The sequence below is a fragment of the Diadema antillarum genome, unplaced genomic scaffold, assembly GCF_040938485.1.
Source record: "Diadema antillarum isolate AM-2024a unplaced genomic scaffold, OU_Dant_1.0 scf00000202, whole genome shotgun sequence".
NCBI lineage: Eukaryota > Metazoa > Echinodermata > Echinoidea > Diadematoida > Diadematidae > Diadema > Diadema antillarum.
Genome location: NW_027271091.1, coordinates 1,113,623 through 1,135,649, shown reverse-complemented (window position 1 = coordinate 1,135,649; position 22,027 = coordinate 1,113,623). Strand labels below are relative to the sequence as shown.

The following is a 22,027-nucleotide window of genomic DNA, read 5'->3' as shown; positions in this document are numbered from 1 at the left end:
ACCCTATATTTAACATTATATATGGTGCATATTTGCACCCCTCCATTGGGTTCCCTTTCTGCACCCCACAGGGTGAACAAAAATTCAGGTGCAAATTTGCACCCTTTCTGGTTCATATCGTTGTAACACCAGCGGCTCCATTTAAGGTTCTATTTTGGGGGGTTCTTATTTAGCACCCAATATTCAACACCCTATAAGGTGCAAATATGGACCTCTATACAGGGTTCCCCTTCTGCACCTCATACCTGCACCCATTATGGTTCACATTGTTATTGTAGTAATTTTGCACCCTATGGGGTGATAAAGTCACCGCAATATAGGATGCAATACAATTTGCACACGTCTCTATATAGGGTTACCTTTCTGCACCCCATATGGTGAAAATTATAACCTTTTTTTTTTAAACCAAAATAATAATTATATACTGGATGCCTTCACTGACTTCACAAACAATTACCTAAGGTAACACTCCAGACATGAAGCAAAATAGCATGCATAGATTTACACACAGTTTCTCAGTCAATTAAATCCACAATCTTTCGAAAACTGAAGTCAGAGACTTCAATTCAACAACAAATAGAACATAAACATGATGAATACAGTGCATACTTACATATAAATTATTAACATTTTAATATATGTCTCAGGGAAGAGGGACAAGTGAACAGCGATTTTCTTTTTCATGGTTTACTTTAAAGTGAACATCAAATATACATTGTATTTCTACAAATTCTCATACGAGATGCATATTTTGTCATAAAAAGGGCAATGTAAATCAAAAATGTATGAAATTTGGTCAGTACATTGAATAAGAAGAAAAATATTCGTTCTTTCCATCAAATGATTACTTTTTCTTCTTTTAAAGGAAGTTACCACATTGACAAAGAGCACTAATTCTTTTTATTTAAAAAATCCCTGAAGCTAGTGCAGAGTAATAGTAAACTATGTGACAAATATCTTTCACATTGTCCTTCTACTTCTAGAATGGATCATAGATATGTACCTTGAATTTACCGGTACATCTTACGGTAATCAAAAGCACCTTTATGACGCTCTTAGACATTAACAGCGATATGTCAACTCTGATTTCTCGTACACAAGTTATTGCCAAAACAATGAAGGGTATGGCAAAGTTCTGTCATATATATTTGAAACTCACTACTTGTACTGACATATTCCATCCAATTCCAAGCTTGAGAGCTTGCGAATGTGCCCCATTATACAATTAGTATACTTCACATTTTGTTTTTCATATACAATTACACCAATGATAAGAAAGGTGAAAAAAGAATAAAAAAATGAAGAATGCACATCTAAATTTGGTTACTTTTTTATGCACACAGCTAAAGATATGTCCCAGTTATAAATCTCGGGCAGAATAGCACATCTGAAAACACTTTTCATTGCATCAAATTAACATTAAACAATTCCACAGAAAATGTTACCTCAGAAAGGGAAAATAAGGTTAACCAATCAGTGGTATGACAAACTGGACATAAAGAGGAAGGAATATGTCTTGTGAGACAAGTTTAAAAACATTTTTTTTTTTGGATACATTGGTTTTTTTTTCAAGCGATGGAAACAAGAAGCACATTGTACTCAGTAGACCATAAATATAATTACACAATGTATGCAGTTTAGCCCCAACATTCAAAATATTGTAAAGAGCAGTCGATTTTTCACATTTATAAAGCAGGTATTGGTATTGGCACAATCACAAGCATAATGATCAGGAGCAAAATATATTATTATTACTATTATCATCATTATTATTACTATTATAATTATCATTATCATTATTATCATTATTATCATTACCATCAATATTTTACAGAGATTTATGATCATGCATGAGAAATACCTCAAGTGTTGATGTTACAGTCTCACAACTCTTCCACTCATTTTAACACTTAATTTTCACCAAACCTTACACAAATATATCAGCACTTTATACAACCTACTTAAATAAAGCTTAAAATTATGATCAGAGTTAGAGGGCAAGTCCACCTTCATATAGACCTACATGTGGATTGAGTGAATGCGCAGCAATAAGCCAGTCCGGAGATAGCTCATGAGCACATAGGTACAAATGACCTTTCATTTTTCTCAGTTGGTTAGGCACTTCACTCAATTCAAAGTGACATAATGCAGCAGCTTGCCCACCATAGCCATTTATGGAACTCATATTCAAACAAAGAATGAACCTAACCAGTGTAGATGAAGTGACCAGTATGGTTCGTCAATCAACACTTAGGGAATCATCTATTTTATTAAGTGCTGTTTTGAATATGTTAACAAACTTCTTTTGTGTGTTAACATTGCCAAATACCAGGCTTTCTGTCAAGTGGATGTACTGGCAGGCACCATTTATAAGGATTCCATGAATAATCCTAGCATTACAGATGCTTATCTCAGTGAAATTAAAAAACCAACCTGTCTCTCAGTACAAATAACTTTTTTTCTGCACATGCTCAAACTGGTACCCCGAACTGGCTTATACTATTAGAACACATCAGAAAAAAAATTGAAAAGCGGACATTCAGTTCAAAAGTTAACAATCTTTGAATCATTTGTGCAGTTGCAGCAGAGTGAGAAGAGTTTATGATGTCACATGCGTAGAACAATTCAAGGAAAACCTAAAGAGAATTTCACTTTTTTTTTCTTTTAGGAAAAACACGCACATTTCCTCGACAAGTCACTGACGTATGTAAGGGCAATGATGATAGTTTCTGCCTTCTTAAAGAGTGAAGTCCAGTGTTCTTTTATATGCAAAAAAAGTAGATATGATATGTTGAGTTTTCTCAGGTTTTGGAACAAACTCTATTTTTCAATCCTTATATACATAAAGGGTTTGTGAGAAAATCATGTTTTTGTCAAGTATCACAAAGCTACTCTACTTATGACATTGCACTGTCAGAGATTGCCCAAAATTGACATACATTGTGTGACTGTCTACTACAAAAAACAGCAGGCGACTTTTTTTTTTGTTCCCTACTTAAACAATCTATTCAAAGTGTGCATGTGTTGTTGAAGCACTGAGGCTATCGATGGTGAAGAAATAACTAAAATATGAACAATACAAACTAACCCCATCTAGTATGAAATATAATGGAAAGCATACTTTGAGTATTTCATATCCATTAGCAGATTCAAATTTTCATCCATAATCCACCTTCCCCCCCCCCCCCCAAAAAAAAAAAGAGATAAATGTGAATAGAAGTCAAGTTCTCTTTAGGTTGTGTTTAAATTTGTAATTTGCAAGTTCGTTCTCTTGTATTTTTCTATTATATATTTCTTTAGAGTATTCTTGTAAATATTATGGGCCAGTGCATTCTAAGAAAGGGAATAACCTGACAACAGTTTAGAAGACAGAATAAATAGTTATCGTTATCTATGAAATTAGACATTTTCACATATATTTTGAAAAAAAAAATGCTAATCTTCATTTCATGGAGTGGCTTTATGCTCACCCTCGGCTAAAAACAGGGAGGTGATTACTTTCTGGATTAAAATGGAAAGATGTTTCTAGAGCCGTGGTGTTTAGCAATTCTAATGGGGGGGGGGGGGGGGGATTCAATGTGACCCGTCTCAAATTTTATATGGTGTAAACATACATGACATATAGGAGTCTTATTATTATGCCTCCGCCCTGAATGGTGCCGGAGGCATATGTTTTCAGGTTGCCTGTCTGTCTCCCGGTCTGTACGGATGTATCTACGGAAAAATTGATGGGCTTTCATCAAACCTGGTTCAGGGATACTACATGATGCTGATGATCTTATTGGCTTTTGGACTATATCTGCTAAAAGTCAAAGAAAATTTGAAAATAACTTTTTTGTTACTTCTCTAGTCAGGGAAATCGGTGTACTTGTGTGTACTGGTTGGTTGGCGCATTCAGTTGGGTACAGCAAGGTTTCATCCTCTGCTTTCACAGGAAAGCCGACTCCCAACTTCTTGTTCTCGTAGTCAAGGTATATCTGCTCCTCTGCTTCAGCAACCTGCAGCTTGGTCTTAATAGCTAATCTCATCTTACGCTGCATAAGTCGAAACTCCTCTAGCTCTAGTTTTTGATGTGTTTCTATAGCAGCTGCTTCAGCTGCCAAATAGTATGCCCTTCTGGCCATCACTCTCAGAAGAACTGGCATGGCTTCCACACTGACTCAACGAGGAACCAGGATTGACATCCTGAACATCTTCCATCTCCAGCTCTGGCATCCTATATGGCTCACCAGTCTCTCAAGGTTGACCTGTATCACTCATCCTGAAGACCATTATTGAACTTGATGCATAGTGAACTCGATGATAAATAATCAATCAAACCCAGGTCCCTTTGACCCAGTATGAGACCAAGCTAACACCATGCATCAGCATGGATCAGCAAGGTTCAACCTGTAATTGAATAAAACAAAGTTCAACATACAATCAATATTGGAATATCTACCTGCTAAAGTATGGGATCAAGTAGGGCCTAGTTGTACTTCTGAAGTGATTTACCGTTTACATACCTTGTTTGTTTGACTTATTTTATGTCATGTCTAGCACATGCAACTTCTCCAGTGGATATTATCTAAATTCACATATCGTGTATCATTGCTTATGCTCTGTGACTATGGCATTGCTAATTTATAACACACATTCTATTTTCAATGATAGACAACAAGGAGTCAAGGCCAACCTAAATTTTCTGACTTCAATCTTCATACATGTCTTAAATTCTCCTAAATGAAAAAGGAACACTATTTTTCTTCATTAGGCACATCATACATGCCTACACCGTTCTTTCTGTCAACTTCACAGAAACCAATATCCAACTGAGCCTCAACTCGGCTCAAACGTAATAATTCCCATTAACGAAAATGATGCGACTATATCCGGTCACCTATTTACGTACGTACCTTGGTAACTGCGTCCAGCAGCCCCATACGCATAGCGTAATTACGCTATGCGTATGGGGCTGTTGGTCGTAGTAAGTACCTTGGTTGAGGCTTTTCGTATTACTGTGCACTTTCATTGACTTATTCGCTATGCTTTACTGCATGTATGATCGCACTTCTGACATGTTAGTACACATGTACCTCGATACAACTCTTTCGCATCAGTTTTCACCACTCAGCATTCTATGAACATAATTCACACATATCATCATCGATTACTGTGAAATATTTTCAACGGAATTACAGTACAATTATCTACTCACATTGATTGGCTCATCAAAAAGATTAATTCATCATCCCAACCTCACGGCCGTCTGTCCATTCCAAACGAGGTACGTCAGTAGTATGCACGTACGTATACCGCGCGACCTACGGCGTGGCGTGCGCATGCGATTTTAGCTTTGCCATTGACCAATTAGTGCTCAACGGTCCACGCGTGCACGCATAATACGTGTACTTGTGCTCGTTTGCTTTCTCTCTATGATAACGTCATTGAAATTATATTCTTGATCCCGGTGCGAGAAGAAAAAACAAATGTTTAATTCAAGTAGTAATTTTTTTAGTACAGTATTACTGATGACATTGTTACTCTTTAACAACGTGTAGTTATATTTTCAAATAAAAATATACGATAATATCCAAAAAATAGTGTGGCATTTTAAGCAAACACCATTCAACACCCACATGTCAGCTTTCGGGAAAGACTATGGAATGGTTCCAAATTCGAACCCTTAAGACTTGGCTCCCTTTATGGTTCGGATTTGCACCCCTACATCCATCCCGAACCCTATAAGGTGCCACTTAGTTAGACTTGCTCGTAGGGTGAAAATAAGAACCCTAATAGAACCCTAATTTCTCTGTGTGTATGTACAAATTCTCTCCTTGAACTCCATTCCTTCTGTAGGGTCAAAATGAAAAAAATAACAACAACAAGACTTAAGATAGATTAATACATTTGCTACGGATGTCATCAATTAATTGATCGATCGATCAATCAATCATCTAACTCTTCTTGAATTTCGACAGCAAATACTTTAAGTTAGCTAGGAAGCATTCTTCTGTTGTGCATGCCAGTTGAAAAACACATCTCCACTATTCAAGCTGCCATCACCTGATTGCAAACGATCGGCACACTACGAATGTACATTACACCTACCATTTTACTTATCTTGATTATCTATCCATCCATCAGTGCACACATCGACCCACGGGCCTATTCGTCTATTGATTAATCGATGATTGCGGTAACAATTATAGTTAATTCATTTAACTTCTTTTTCGTCTACTTCAGTCAGCCACCATGGCTTGACAGTCATACGCAGGCATTAGAGAGAAATCATAATTTCATCTATCTTTTCTTGGGTCATTTCATCACCTCTATTCAGATATCCTTCCGCGCTTAAAGCTTCTATTTACCATTTGAAAATTAAAAAAACAAACAGCTTTAGTGCTTCAAAATAGTTCTAAAAAGTGAGTTACGGATAGAAATAACCAATGTAGAAATGTTAATCAGTATGTAATCAATGCTAAGTATTGTTAAATATACAAATTTTGAACGATAATTTTTATCAAATCGTTTCTAGAATAAGCCCTTTACAAGTATGGTTTATTGAGAAAAATAGTGATATCTCCTTATACATGTATTTGTGGCTTTATTGCGAAATTTTTATATGGTAGGATGTTTTGCGATACAAGTAAACTCTCCTCTATATCTCTTTATGCATCAAACGTGATAACTCGAACATCTTCTTTAAATCACTGCTCCCAGTGGCTAACAGTGGCTTTTTAATGCATGCATGCTCAAAAGGCAGACCGAAAACTAGAGGACGAGGAAGTTGACTCTCGTCTTCGATTTCCTTTAAAACGAGCCCCTTTCTCTAACCTACACAACCGAGCCCTTTCACCCCGATTTCGCTCAAATTTGAATTACACAATCATACACGTACCGGGTCTCAGAGATCAATATTCCGGATGAATTAAAGAACGGGCAGGTCGATTCTCTCCCTCTAGAAAGTGGTCAGAGCAATAAATCATGTTTTTGGGGACAAGCACGGCTAAAAGATTTATAATATACATAATCGATGACAGGATAGAATGGCGTGGCGATCTTTTCTGGCGTACATTTTTCATCACGTTGGGAGACATTGGGAGACATTATGACATACTCAAGCTTCATGTTCGATCGAATTCTCACCCCACACAGATATCATGTTTGTGGTGCTTTTTTTGTGATACGCCAGTCCTCTTCCGCACTCACTTCTCCTGCATGATACGAACCATTTTAATGATTTTACACCGTTATAATTGTAACGCAATGTAAGAGCTTTTACATGCCACTTTTTTTAACTAAAGACCTGCATTGCTCAATGCGATGCCATGCAAGGAACACTCAGTTAACACTCAGCAAATTGTAATTGTTCTGTCAACTTGAATTCACTCGGCAAAAACATCACTAGTGTATTACATGGGCCCATGTTTTCTACTGATATTGAAATCATCCCGTGAACCGCCATCCACCCATGAATACAAAAAAGAAGACTTGAATGTTATATGCATCAGCTTCGCAGCTATTTTTTAGATCTGAACATGATTCCCCCAAGCCTTTGTTTTCCCCCGGTTACACTTTTTTTCTGGGTTGAATGTGTCGCTAGTTTTCATTCTGCCCTTACAATAACTCTCCCTTCATGAATACAAGCTTTCCTATCTATTTTTCAGAGTTTTTCACTTTCTACTTTGTTCTGCTGTCTGCTGTTTTTGTGGTATCACGCCTAGCAACATTTTATGATAGCACCTGACGCTGTTATAATATTCTGAATGTGTGGAAAACAAGCGCGGTTTTCGCAAGACCATAAATCAGTTGTGTTTGTTATGCGCTAGCCTCATATCATTATTGCAATATAGTGGTGCATCACTTTATCCACAAATTTAACCAATAAACCTGCTAATCTTCACTCTAATACATGGTAGCAAGCCACCTTAACCCTGTTAACGTATATCGTTTTTTATCTTAATCAGGGTTTTCTTTTTGTTTTCTTTTGTAGTGCTCTCTTGGCGCAGGCTACCTCTTATCGACGTCATTAGCAATTTGTCTGTATACAGTGCTGACGATATTTTGATATGCCGATAATGAGTGAATTAACACTGGGGGCGCATCGATGATCGTTCACCATGTATACGGAATGTGATGTGATAGATATTACATGATGTGACTTCAAAAGAAAAACATGTGATGCTGTTGTAAGGCAGTGCAGGTAGTGATAACAGATAGATATGAATAAAGATGATCAGGAGGATTTTTTTTCTAGCGGTGAGGCTCAACAAGGTGCAGAAACAAAAATAAGAAAATGCTTGAAAATATATGATGCATATTTCATGAAGTATTTAGTAATTTGGTTACGTAAAGACTAAAGGTCATCAATAGTGACAAAATACGTTCGCATTGGATGGACCTGTTAAGTGAATATCCATGCGTAGACAAACGGGAGATACGTGGTATGATGCGATTACATCATCACAGAAACTTTGCCCTATGTCAGCATGGTCAGTATGTGCAGGGAGGTGCTCACCTCCCTGGTATGTGTAATATAACAATATCTCTGCTTCGAGCCAACATGTGCGGTCTTTAAATTCCATAACCTCCTGCGTTTTACCCAATCGTAATAAAACCTTTATCATTCTGTCTGTCTGAGTTGGCTCAACTTATCAAAGACAACTTGCTGAACATGGGTTGGGATCACACTTAAGTGGAAGTAACCATAGCAACCTTCATTAACCTAGCAGGTAATCAGCGACTTAATGACAACTTCTCTGCTTGATCATTCGCTTTCATTCTCGCTCTCGCCTCAGAGTACAAGTAAGAATATTTCAAATCAACATTCATGAAATAACCCATGCATTCGCCAAAAGAGAAAAAACCCGAAGTTTTATGTCCTTGCAATGGACGTCTTTGCGTGTATATTCGAGTGTCTGTGTGTGTGTATAATGGAAGGGGGGAAGGTTTGCTTCAATTTGGTAGTGAGCGTTTGGGCTCATCTCCGAACTTTTCTTTGTATGTTTCATTAAGGACCACCATCATTTGGTTCTTCAAAGCACCTATATACTTCATGTAAGATAAATAAGATAAATAAATAGATAGGGAAACAATCATATATAATCCTACATAAGAGAGAGATTGTGGCTGTAAAGGTAATGCCTGTATATCATACAGGAAGGTAATACCTTTAAAAGAAGAACAGTTAAAACTACTTGCCCACACAGAACTTGTACCACGATAGAATTCATTTGGTATGGATAGGGCAAACGCGTCTTTTCATTGGGAGGTTGTCGGAGAGGGGATGTAGAGTGGGGGAGGGGGGGGGTGGGTGGTTGGGAAATCCAGGGAAGGGGTGAGCTAGCGTCAAGTTGCTACTCACTGGCCAACTGGCCCCCGGTCTTGATATCCTATCCGACTGCTTTCACTATCAACGCGAAGACCACGGCTAATTCACTCCGGTTTGTCGCAAATTACTTTCTCGTTTACTGGCGATATTGGTTTCTTGTCGGAGGCAGAGCTCTCAGAAGCTGGACGAGGAGGGGCGCCGACCCGAGACATCGTCATTACGGCTCTGTTTCCCAAGAATTGGCTCTGATGGTGGCTCTTAGGGTGGCTCGCGCGAGGAGGGGCGCTATATGGCAATGCCTAGAGGCTGGATAGCGATACGTGTTCAGGGCTTGTCGATTTGCAAGCCTTGAGGCCTGGTCGCCTAAAGCCTCTAGTGACACTCTCCAGCCCTATAGAGGATCAACAACATCCGCCAAAGCTCCGGCGCACCAATTTATTGCTCGTTGTCGCGAAGCGCCTCTCTGCGACAAGTATTGTGTACCTTGTAAAGAAATACAGCCATTCGCGTTGTCGGTGCCAGCTCGAGTTGCAGGGCGAGAGAGCGTTTGGTCAGGTAATCTCGCACCGCCGGTGTCGGTGCAAAATGCCCCCCTCGGGTCTCCCGACGCCAGGGCTTCGAAGAAACATGCATAGGTGTGAGTTTAGCTCGGGTCGATCAATGTTAGCTTACTCGCCTTTCATTTCAGCTGGATTGATTGCAATCGTCGTCTGATTTGCCCACTTCATCACCCCTAACCTGAGGAGAACGTATGGGCAAATTTTGAAGGGACACAAGATATTTTACACTCCGCCCCGCCTTTATCATCCTAACCTCTTTACATCTTCCATTTCTTAATATCTTTTTCTCAGCCAAGACAGCTCATCCAGTCTCTCTCTCTCTCTCTCTCTCTCTCTCTCTCTTTCACACACACACACACACGTCACACACGCACACGCGCGCACACACACACACACACACACACACACACATACGCATGTACGCACACACACAAAGTACCGTATATAAACATGAACACTTTTTGTTTCTTTTAAGCCGGACAAGGTTAACGAAAATAAGCACATGCATCTTACAAAGAAAGAGAATGTGTGTGTGAGAGAGAGAAAAAAAAACCGCTTGATTTTAAGCTCTGATGGATGGTCTGGGCGAGGACACGGGAAAGACAATATTGAATCAGCCAAGAAAGTGTGTCACGATACCCTGAGAATTCTTATTCTTAAACATTACTCAATCCCATCATGCCCATGCATGCATTTCACTGTACTCTCTAAAAAAAATCGAGTGAAAATATTCACTCCTAAAAGAGTGAATACAAAAAAGAGTGAATTTAGAGTGAAATTGGAGTGAATTTTGAGTGAAAATGTTCATTTTCACTCGTTTTAGAGTGACCTCAGGGATCACTCCAAAATCTTCGAGTGATCCCTGAGGTCACTCCAAAATGAGTGAAAATGAACATTTTCACTCAAAATTCACTCCAATTTCACTCTAAATTCACTCTTTTTTGTATTCACTCTTTTAAGAGTGAATATTTTCACTCGATTTTTTTTTAGAGAGTATCGATCTATCCTCCTCAGGTAGTTCAATGTAGAAATAATGAAGGAATAAAACACTGTCTCTTGAATTTATGGTTCGTATCAATAATTTTGGTGTAATGACAATATCAACGAAGAAAACCGATAGTTCTGTAGCCTATCTACCTTCCCACTCCAACTTAATGATCTATAAACACTTTAAACTGGAAATAACAGCAGCACCCATCTCCAAATTCCAGGCTCAGTGTTGTGTAAAAAAACTTTACGTCCACATAATGTGTGTGAGTGGGTTTGCATTCGTTTTAAAACAGGGAACAGACAGGAAATACACACACACACACACACACACACACACACACACACATACACAAACACACAACCCCCATAAAAAAATCCTTATACAGCTCGTGTCATGCTGTTCAGTGATAGTCTGAGGTGAATAATCATCGAGTGTGTATCCTCAAGGATTGTGTATGATGGGTAATAGAGACAGGTGTTTTGCTTATACCATGTATACGAAAGAAAGAAAAAACATCTTGATGAACATGTTTAATTCAGAACATTTTTTTTCTTTTTTTTTTCTTTTTTTTTTCTTTTTTTTTTTGGGGGGGGGGGGGTCAGGGAGTTCTTTGATCAGTGATTTTCGCAGCAGGAGTGGCGCCACAGCGGCGTAGACTATACTTATTTTCTGAAGGCAACCGGTCACGTGAGTGGTTTATACCTTGCTCTCCGAACGCTGGGTTCGATACACTTTTAAGGAGATCATGGGAGAATGTGATGTTGTCGGGTGTTACACAACAAGATTAATCCCTGCATACCTTCATTGAGAATACCAGATTATTCTTTTGGAAACAGAAGTTGGTATTAAGTGGGGATAAAGCACAAGCGAATAAGTAAAGAAAAAAAGTGTCTCCAGAGCCATTTCTACATTATTTTCAAGCGTAATTGATTTATCTTTAAAGTTGTGTGTGTCTCTGTTCAATGGACAGATTCATTTTATTCGAACTGATCCAAGCTTATGACTAGTTACCAGACAAGGTCTCTCGTATGGCATGGACGACATCGGGCTGAAAGAGCTAGGAACTTCACTTCGAAGAAAAGTATCAGTATCTTTCGATATCACGTGCTTTTAGATCTGGAAAAAAAACCTCTTACGACTTAATCGTTTGTGAAACGTCTATTAACCAGTGTAGTGCATGTTTAATGATGTTTTAATCTGGTATCTATAAACTTGGATTTCAGAGCGACTCTCTGAGAGAAATTCAATGGGAAATGTTTGTAGTAATCAGGGTGACTACACTTGGGGTTCTGTTATTGACAATGTTGTGTTATTGCTCATACTTCAGTTGACATAACTATACACAGCCCAGTCGCTGTATAAATAGCGACAGGGCTGTACTGTCACCACCCACAACACAAAGAGAACTCAGCGATCGCATTGCAATCGCTTTGAGTTTTTATACTTTAAAACATTTTTTGTCACCTCAACCTCAACTCGGTAATTAAATGTAAATCTTCATTAATGAGACTTCATATCTATGCTATCAATATTGACATACACATTTCACAACTTACCGAAAATGAAGATTTATGCAGCATGTGCGAACGGTACATCTGATAATCGGCAGTTCACGCGATCTGAATGCACTTTAAAAGGTCACGCTGTCGACCGTGCTGCTACCAAAGAGGTTCTATTATAGAACCTCTTTGGCTGCTACCAAAGAGCGCACGCATGCAATAGATCGCTGCACTTCCAGCCACGCACGCGCACGCATAATTTGCTGAGTGGTCAACTCGCCATTTTTTAATTCTGCGACGATGAACCCCGACGGTCGGGGACTGCGCTAGAAAGTGCCATTTTCTTTTTCCTTTTTTTTTTTTTTTTTTTTTTTTTTTGTTCAGTGGACTTATCGTGAGGGCTCTCTATGGACTTACGTACCTTCTGTAATATCACCATGCACTTTACATGAGTAACGTACAAATGTCTCTAAGTAATGTATAAACTGATATAAGTTTTGTAGTTGTGTTGTGGTCCCCCACTTTGATGGCGATGCTCCGACTGTCTGACTACAGTTGACACTGACCATAATAGTTTGCCACTCTGCGATCTGTGAATGGCATATTTGTCTTAGTTCGCACACTCTATAGCGTCGAAGCAGGTAACATCAACAATGGTACATGGTATTGTTATCATCACTCTGTTATAATGTATATCTTTCACGCGATACGAGGTTAGGCCTATGTTCTGCAGAGGTGGTGTGAATGGCTCATCTACTGTGCTTGCAATCAGACGCAGACAGTCATTGACAGTTTCCTTATCTCGCAATACGAAATTAAATATTAAGTGTATTTTGTAAAATTTGCGTAGCAATACTATCATGATCGCTTAGACATGATTATGCATTAAGAGCGACCAATTCTTATCCGAAATGTACTCACGATCCTAATAACATATGTAGAATGCCTTGATTTTGACAGCGCGATAGTCCTCCAAAAACAAAAACCTTTAGCGAGTAACGGGAATTCGTAAGCATTCTGTCCACGATAACTAATACGCGGGACTAAGTAAAAGGGACAAGTCATGACGATGTGACAGTCGTTTGCAATATCCAGTACGCCTGTTTTATAGTTGAAGGTGAATCACGTTGATAAGTACACCGAGCAAAACTCAGGATCGAGCCACCTGCTGTCGTTTTTTTTTTAATTGTGACTTTTACCTCTTTTAATCTTTTACGACGTCGCATATCATACAGTTATCTCTGACATCATTGTAAGTACATAACACCCACTGGATCGCTCTCATCACTTGGCCTACTGAATTACTCGTAGTCTTTGCTATGCAATGCATACACTTTTCATGTTGATTTTATTGTATACCATTGAGCATCATTGGAAATAGTTTACCTCGGATATTTTATCGTTCTACAATCTTGCGGTCCCCTTAACACACATACAAACACCCAAATAGAATGAACAACAACCAAGTAAGTGGCGGTGCGAAGTAGGTGCCGCTGGGTTCGCATGCTTACAAACAGCCATACTCCCCTGAGGGTAATTATCATGAAGTTTATTTGATTCTGGAGTGCCTTGGAGTGAGACTATCGCAGCCGCACTCATTACGCATAATAGCGTATAACTTGCCACACTTAACCTAGTGCTTCTGTATCATATTTTCCCCATGTGATTGCCAAATGGGTATCTATGCACCCAGATAAACTCAGCAAGAAAATGCTCATTACTCCATTGATCTCGATAAACGATGTGTCCCCATGGTCCCCCAGTTTGTAATCATATTCATATGGAATCATTATTTGTGCGAAGCTCAAATGCTTTTGCATTTCTGGGTCAAGTTTTGCTGTTGTTATGTGCTGGGCTTGTTTGTGTGTTTGTTTGTCTGTTTTTAACCTTGCACGCGAGGTCTTTTGACGGTACGTGAAGGAAGAGCTGCGCCAGATAATTGGGCCCTAGGGTCGAAAGACCCTCATAACTTTGCCGTTTTATCGCATTAATAGGAACGGAGGAAAATTCTCGAGGCGCATTTTAGATGAATCGCAAACAAGAAGCGAGAATAGCTGAGAGAGACAGAAAATAAGAGAGGGAGAGAGAGAGAGAGGGGCGATCAAATACTATGCTGTCACATAGCAACGGGACATCCGGGAACCCTGAAGATTCCCTGACTATGACGATGCTTTCAAATAATCAGGGTGTGCAAGTTGCGTCAATCACTGCTGTAGGAATGAGTGTTTTGCAGTGAGGAAATGCCATTCTTGCTCTTGTATGCACTCATTAGTGACGTGTGGTGCAAAAATGCAGAGACAGTACAGTTATATCCCCCAGGTCTCGAGCCCTTTGGGGAAATACAACTCGTGACTGGTCGCCATACTGAACTGTGACTGACTTTAAAGCTCGTGGGAGCTCGTAGGCCTACTTTTCCGGAACAGCCTATTCATCGGTATATTATATCAATCTCCTGCTGTTCCGGGGAATTCCGTAGCGAATGAAGCCATGATTGCTGAAAGCGGCGTTCCCTCCATCGTGCGATCCGTTACGAACGCCACAATGGGACATTCGTAACTGATCGTGGAAGTTTCATTCAACTCATTTGAAATTTCACGTTTGGATACGAGGTGATGCGAGTCGATACGTGTTCGTACGCTTGGATGCGATATTGTCACGTTTGGTCTATTTCAGGCAATACAATCTGTGACGATGGTCTCCCGTTCAAATACGATCTGATTGGATAGTACCGATTGAGTCCACGATTGGTACCAATAAATCAGTGTGGTTACAAAATAATTTCACGTGCAAGATGATGCAAGAAGCACGCTTATAATTACTACTGGGCTTAAAGGGATTTTATAATTTTGGCTGAGACCTAACTTCAAGTTCCTAACATTTTTTTTTTGAGATAATGAGAAACCTCTTATGAAATATGAAAGAGCATGTAATTCCAAGAGCGATTAAACGTTTATTTGATGAAAATTGGTTTTGGAATAGCCGAGATATCAGCAGAGCAATCATAATAAAAGATGAGACCCACCTGTTTGTTTTTTTTAGAATCGCTTTGTTTTACTTTATTTTTGAATGTCTCAGTCATTCCAAATCCGATTTTTATCTAATAAAATTTGAATTCCTTTTAGAATGGTAATTTGCAAAGAGTTGAAAGCCCAATCCTCATCTCCACCAATACTATACCATCCCTTTAATGTGTAAGACTAGAATCTTAATCTTCCCTCACTCCGAGTGCAATGGCTAACTTCGTTCCATCGGGTGATCGCGTTCGCACTTTGGATGGTCGCCGTATAATAACGAGTAAAAGCCTAGTAATATATCGCGTAAAACACGCGAACATTCGTATATTTGCACTGGTTTATTCGCAAAGATTCGGGTAAGCTGGTCCCGATACTTCGTAAACAATAGAAGTCTAATTCTCGGACGCTCCTCCCGACCCTTCGTTATACATAAGGACATATAATCTACGACTAAAGGTCAGGTATCGCGATCACCCGACACGAACGCGATCACCCGATGGAACGAAGTAAGCCGAGTAGGCATTATCCTTTCTTCACATCATTACCAGTTGCCTTGTCTTTATCTTGACTTTCATTTTAAAAAAATCAAATAGCTGGGTTTATCACAGACTCCCATAGTATCAATTCTGGACTGCCCACTACTGTCACGTTAAATGGATCTCGTGTTACTGCAGCATAGGGTGTATCCACACACTGAATATCACGGAGGAAATGAACATGAGTGGTATAGGTTCATTCAATTCTTCTCTTCTGGTAGCTGTGATTCGCCAGGACATCAGGAAGTAATGAGCTAGAGTAACTACAGAAATACTAAAATCATGACATCTCGTCACCATGTAATCGATTCTGATAATCTTTCGCCAAACAAACAACTCAAGTGTATATACGTCTCCGCAAATTACACCTGCTTGTATTTGAACTTTTCTAATGGAAACTAGAAATGACACTATGCAACACCCTCAACTTAACACTTCTGTATTATACCGATTCACTGCCGAAAAGAATGATGTATCTTGCATAACTTCACATCATGATCACCATTTGTGCCAAATCAGGTCTTCTTCTGAATCGCTAACACAGTGAAGAATGTCAATCTGCACGGCCTTTTCCTGATTCTACGGCCTTGTTACACTGTAATACCGCGGCAACGCAAATTTACCCTGTACAACTTTATATTGCAGCCACCATGTGTGTTTTTGTTTCTTATTAATCGAGTAAAAAGTGGAGAAGACTTTCAATCTGCAAGGTTTTATCCTGTTACCATGGTAAAGCTCTCTCCAGAAGTTTTTGAAAAAAAAAAGATGTGTCTGGCACAACCTTGCATCGAGTTTTTCATGTCTTCAGTTTACATTGAGCTCAACGTGGGTCAAATTTATTCTGAATCTTTTGAAAACTGGAGAAGCAGTTTGAATGGCAGCATTTCCTATAGACCGCCAATCCGCCCCGACCGACCAGCCGACCGACCACAAACTAATTTGTATATACAATGTTGTACACTTTACCCTCTTCAAACATCTTTTAGAGGGATTATGACCTTATCAACATGTGTTTGGGTAATCGTCCGTAACTGTGCCTCCCCTTCTTGTATGGAGATAGACATACACAATACATTTTCCATTATTCTTTTAACAGAGGATCACAGCAGAATGTAAACCTTATGATCAAATTTGTTGACGTGAGGGAACGACAATGCATCGCTGACAACAGTGCCTTTCGCACGAGACAGAGAGAAGGAAAGAAAGGGTCGGGAACAATTAATTCCCGGCACTCCAAGCGGCTGCCGTTGCCTATAGAGATGACTGCCGCAGCGCACCTGATTTTTTTGCAATTACAAAATTACCACCCCTCCTCCTCAGTTGTAATCACGTTGATAACTCGAGTGATGTTCGTTATTCCGACCGAAGGTTCGCTAATCCAAAATACATTGATTCAGTATAGTTAGATTCGTTAATGCAAACATTTGTGGAGTTATTTCGAAGATTCAGTTATAGTCCCAAGATGAAATAAGATTCGTCTATCCGAAGATGAAAAAAAAAAAGTTAGTACTATTGTTATTACAATGAACTGAACGGAATTACGAACCTTCGAATTAACGAATCTTCTGAATTACAAACCGTAACCGATAGCTCAATTGTATTCCTCTTCGGACAAGAAAAAAAAAAGCAAGCTGGAACTACGTTTCTGAAACAAGGACAAAAATAACGATAATCATCTCGTCCATGATTACAGCAAAACAGCGCCCCTCGCCCACAATGTGTTGACGTAATATTTGACACGACACTGTCGCTCCATAACATTTTAGTTCAGAATTTTTTAACTGCATTAACACTGTTCCCCATTTACTCATTTCATCTTACACAAGTGGGCGGCAATCACGAATTTCAATCAAACCAATCAAACCCTCAACTGAACAGTAGGCACAAGAACGCAAGCTTTTCTTGAAGGTATTAATGTAAGCTATGTGCCTCATTTCAGCTGGAAACACACTACTCGTACCTACACGAGTCCTTATCCGAAACGAAAGAACGTAACACTCTTGAAGTGATTGCAAATTTGATGAGATTTTATATGATAAGGACTATCTCAGAAACAGTTTATCTCTCTCCTCATATATATATATATATATATATATATATATATATATATATCACCATCTCTCTCTATCCTTTGTCGGGATATAGCTACTTAAGACGCTGACTGAATTCCAACCTTCAAGTTGGAATTCTTTGTTATGTTCAAGCTGACCGTTACTTATGAAACAGAGCGACAGAGGTTTTCTTAAAAAAAAAAACACGCACGCACACAGACACAAACTGGACCTTACCGAGAGATTTATGAAATTTCCACATGTCGTTTTAAACATGATATCAGTCACAGCCACCACATGCACGCTGCCAAATGTGATGACGTCATCCACTACTACTCAGAACTCTCTAATGGAACTTTACATACCACGGGTAAATCTTCCTTACTTCTTTTTTTTTTTCAGCATGAAATCAATAAGAGTGATCGGTGTCATTGTCATCAAATCATTGCAGTATTGTAGCAAGCTAGTAACACTGGCCTTGAAGGAAATAGATGTAGCTGCCAATTTTTCGACGAAAAACATTATTTTCATTTAAAAATTGCGTGAAAACCAACAAATGAAAAAAAAAGGTGTTGAAAACATACCCTCTCTAATGTTGTATGTGAGTAACATCAATTCTTATTGAAAGCAGTTGAAACAAGTGATTCTATATTTTTTTCTTATTAAATTAGGTCCCATTTTGACCTACCAATTATTCAATTTGAAAATGGTGGGGAATTACCCTGTAAGGCTAGACTAAAAGCATAAACCTAACGATATTTTTTGTTTCTCTGAGTATGTTTTGGGTTATGCTATGATGTTGTCTGTATCTTAAAAACAAAATGAATATGTATAGAAGGGTCACAACCACTGATCTGCATAGGAGGTATCTGGATATCTCATTGGCCAATCTCTTTGAAGCCACCATGCATGCCGCGATCTTACCACGTACATCACCCAATTCAATTCAATTCAATTCATTTCAATTACCATACGCATACGCAAAAGTGTACCTCGTACGCAACCTTGTGACATCACGCAAACCATACGCAACCTTGTGACATCACGTGATATCGGTAACAGTCTACTGAAAAAACAAACAAACAAACTAAAAAAATCTACTTGCAAAGTCCCATAGAGTGTGCCTGATAAGACGGAGGTGTTGACTCCAGTTGTTCGTACAGAGTGCATGGGCCACTTCTTCTAGAAATCAGTGATCGTAACGCCGTGTCGGACTTAACGCTCTCAACATAGAATGAATCCTTTATGTTGAGTCGCAGCAGAGAGCACGTCATGTAAAGGACAATTAATGTGTGATATTTTTGTACTGCCCCTGATACCACGTTACCTAAGATATTTCGTAACACAATTTTTTTTTCTCGTTTAGATGAATGTGTGGGTGATCTATCGGCTTTGATTTGATTTCATTCGTGCATTTTTTTTTTTTAAAGAAAATGCATTATCAACACGAATAAAACAAAATACGAGTGTAATGCGCATTGGCACTGCGACAAATGACAATATTGTTGAAAATTTTTTAATCTAAACTCATACTCCCTAACTTTAAACGGGTATTGCTCTTATCTATACATTATCAATACTCATTTATTCTGATAAGGGGTGATAAAAAAGCACGTGACCACCATCGTGAGTGAAGCTGGACTATAGGACAGAGACGAAATTTACATAGCGATACGATACATCACTACTTCTTCCCTAAACTTTGTAGTGCATACCTACAGACGCATTGGAAGAGGAAACAAGCTTGCTTTTACGTTATAGACCCCATCTCAGTTCTCGTGCTTTGACTATATCTTAACTCTAAATAGACCTTTGTGATTATACTCAGACAGACTGTTGTACATTCCGATGAAGTTTCAGCCAATTTATGCTTTGTATAATTTTGGTGTTGCATAATTGTATTTTCTGTGTGTGTGTGTGTGTGCTACTTTCGTGAGAAATATGAAAATAACTTGAGAATATTTTAAATGATATCTATTTCAGATATAGATTGTAAAACATTTCCACATTGATTATTTTTTTTAAAAAGAGAAAGACATCCAAACCTGATGACATGAATGATTTATTGAAAAGTAAATTATTCGATATTGATCAAACGCTTCATGCCTTAACTTCCTCCTCTACAAACTTCAAAATGTGGGGATACTTCGCGATTGAAATATTTCTGTGTGGTTAGAAGCACGTAACTATGTCGTTTTAAAATGACCTTCGTTGCGTTTGAAGCGCAATCACCTCCATTTCCTGTTGCATCTAAGCGTCAGAGCCGACTTTCGCACAGGTGTGTTTATCCCTTTCCTCCTATCCCTACAAAAAAAAAAAGTCTGTTTTTCTTTTAAATTGCAACGTGCATATCGCGGGGGGCGCTTTGAGTCTTGGAAATGTATACCAAAATCAGACAATCAATCCTCGGCGACTTTGTAGTGACTAGTCACGTTTTAGATCACCAAGGAATTGGGATATCAACTCACGGTATTGGTATATATGCCATCAAGTTGTTGACAAGCTGGAATCGTTACGTTCAGGCAACACAGATCAAGACCCCTTGATTTAACAGTGCAGGAGACAAAGGAAGATATAATATAATTGTCCCCGTTTCTGTCCCACATAACACGATTTACAGACCCACGTCTCCAGGTAAAAGTAATTCAGTGCAAAGCACGATCGTTAGTTTAAACCTACGTGCCTGATGACTTTCATGCTTATATAAATGTGACGGTAACGTCGCTACCTTTTGCCTATAAAGCGTGAAATGGCCCCAAACTACAACCATGAGCTTCGCCGCTATGATTGCTTTCGTACTCCCGACAGGTAATCAGGTTGAGATACAGATAACAGGTAACAAATTTATGCATCATTACAATGACACACATTCTGAGAGCATTGTAAACTATTTCAACGATCAATATGTGATCCACATTTAAAGAGAGCGAGAGAGGGAGAGATAGAGGAAGGAAGAAAGAGAGAAAGGAAGAAAAAAGTAAGAAAGGACAAGATGTATGAATGAGGTCGCAAAACGGTGGCCAAAGCAGGGGACAGCAGTAATTATATGGAATTCTCTGCCTCCATCGTGACGCAATATCCGATTTTTGAACTCATTTAAAACTAAGTATAAGTTCCATCTTTTGTCTTTTTATGTTGAACTCAACCTCCTGTTAAACATTCATATGCACACACATCTATACACTCACGTCCACACACAAACATACATTGAGTAATTTTGTGCTGTAGTCATTTTTGTGTGTACGTAATGGGTGTATCTACCTGTCAAGCCTCACAGGCTTTTACTGATATCACACATCCTATTTCATTTTTCTTTATTAAAATGGACTCTGTTTGTTCTACTGTATTTGATTGCTGAATTTTTTTTTTCTTAACATTTTTATACCTGTACATATTGTGTATATATGACTGCTTGCTATTTTACAATTGTTTATCTGAAGAATGAAATAAAACGAATGAATGAATGAATGAATGAATGAATTACTGACCTTTCGACGGCTGGCCTCCTCCTTTCTAACCGAGTTCTTCAGCATCTTCTCATCCTCCGTGAGGCTCATCAACCGCTTGGCGATGGAGCCGCAGCTGAACCCTAGCAGGAACACGGGGATGACGAAGAGAATGCCGAACAAGAAGAGGTTGTAGCAGATCCCGAACACCTTTCCAAAATCGGAAAAACGGTCGGTGCACACGAGCCGACGGATGGTGCCCATGTTGCTGTGAAAGTAGTAGCGGAGGGTCTGATACGGGTAGAAGTAGGGAGAGAGCAGGACGAAGGGGGCGAACCAGATGATGCCGATGGTGCGAAGAGCCCGAGATCGGGTGTTAAAGGACCGCGCCTTCAGTGGATGGATAATGACGAGATATCTGCAAGGAAACGAAAAAACAAACAAACAAACAAGAGGATCGAATGATTACAAGAGTGAGTTAAGATATTGCTTTTGCAACTGTGTTAATTATATTAATCAGAGTGCATGCATTGTTTGTTTAGAGTGGCCCTTCATTGCCAGCATTGTTTTCACAGAGAACCCTGAGATTACGATCATGGACCATCCCAAACGTTGGG

General features: G+C 39.1%; 1 protein-coding gene across 1 annotated transcript in view; it reads right to left on the bottom strand.

Moving 5' to 3' along the window:
- Positions 1–22,027, bottom strand: part of LOC139723907 (uncharacterized) — a 46,914-nt gene that overhangs the window by 9,264 nt on the left and 15,623 nt on the right. The window contains exon 2 of the mRNA XM_071635111.1: positions 21,453–21,828. Coding sequence (XP_071491212.1) covers positions 21,453–21,828 — 376 coding nt within the window. The remainder of the gene's footprint in view (positions 1–21,452; positions 21,829–22,027) is intronic.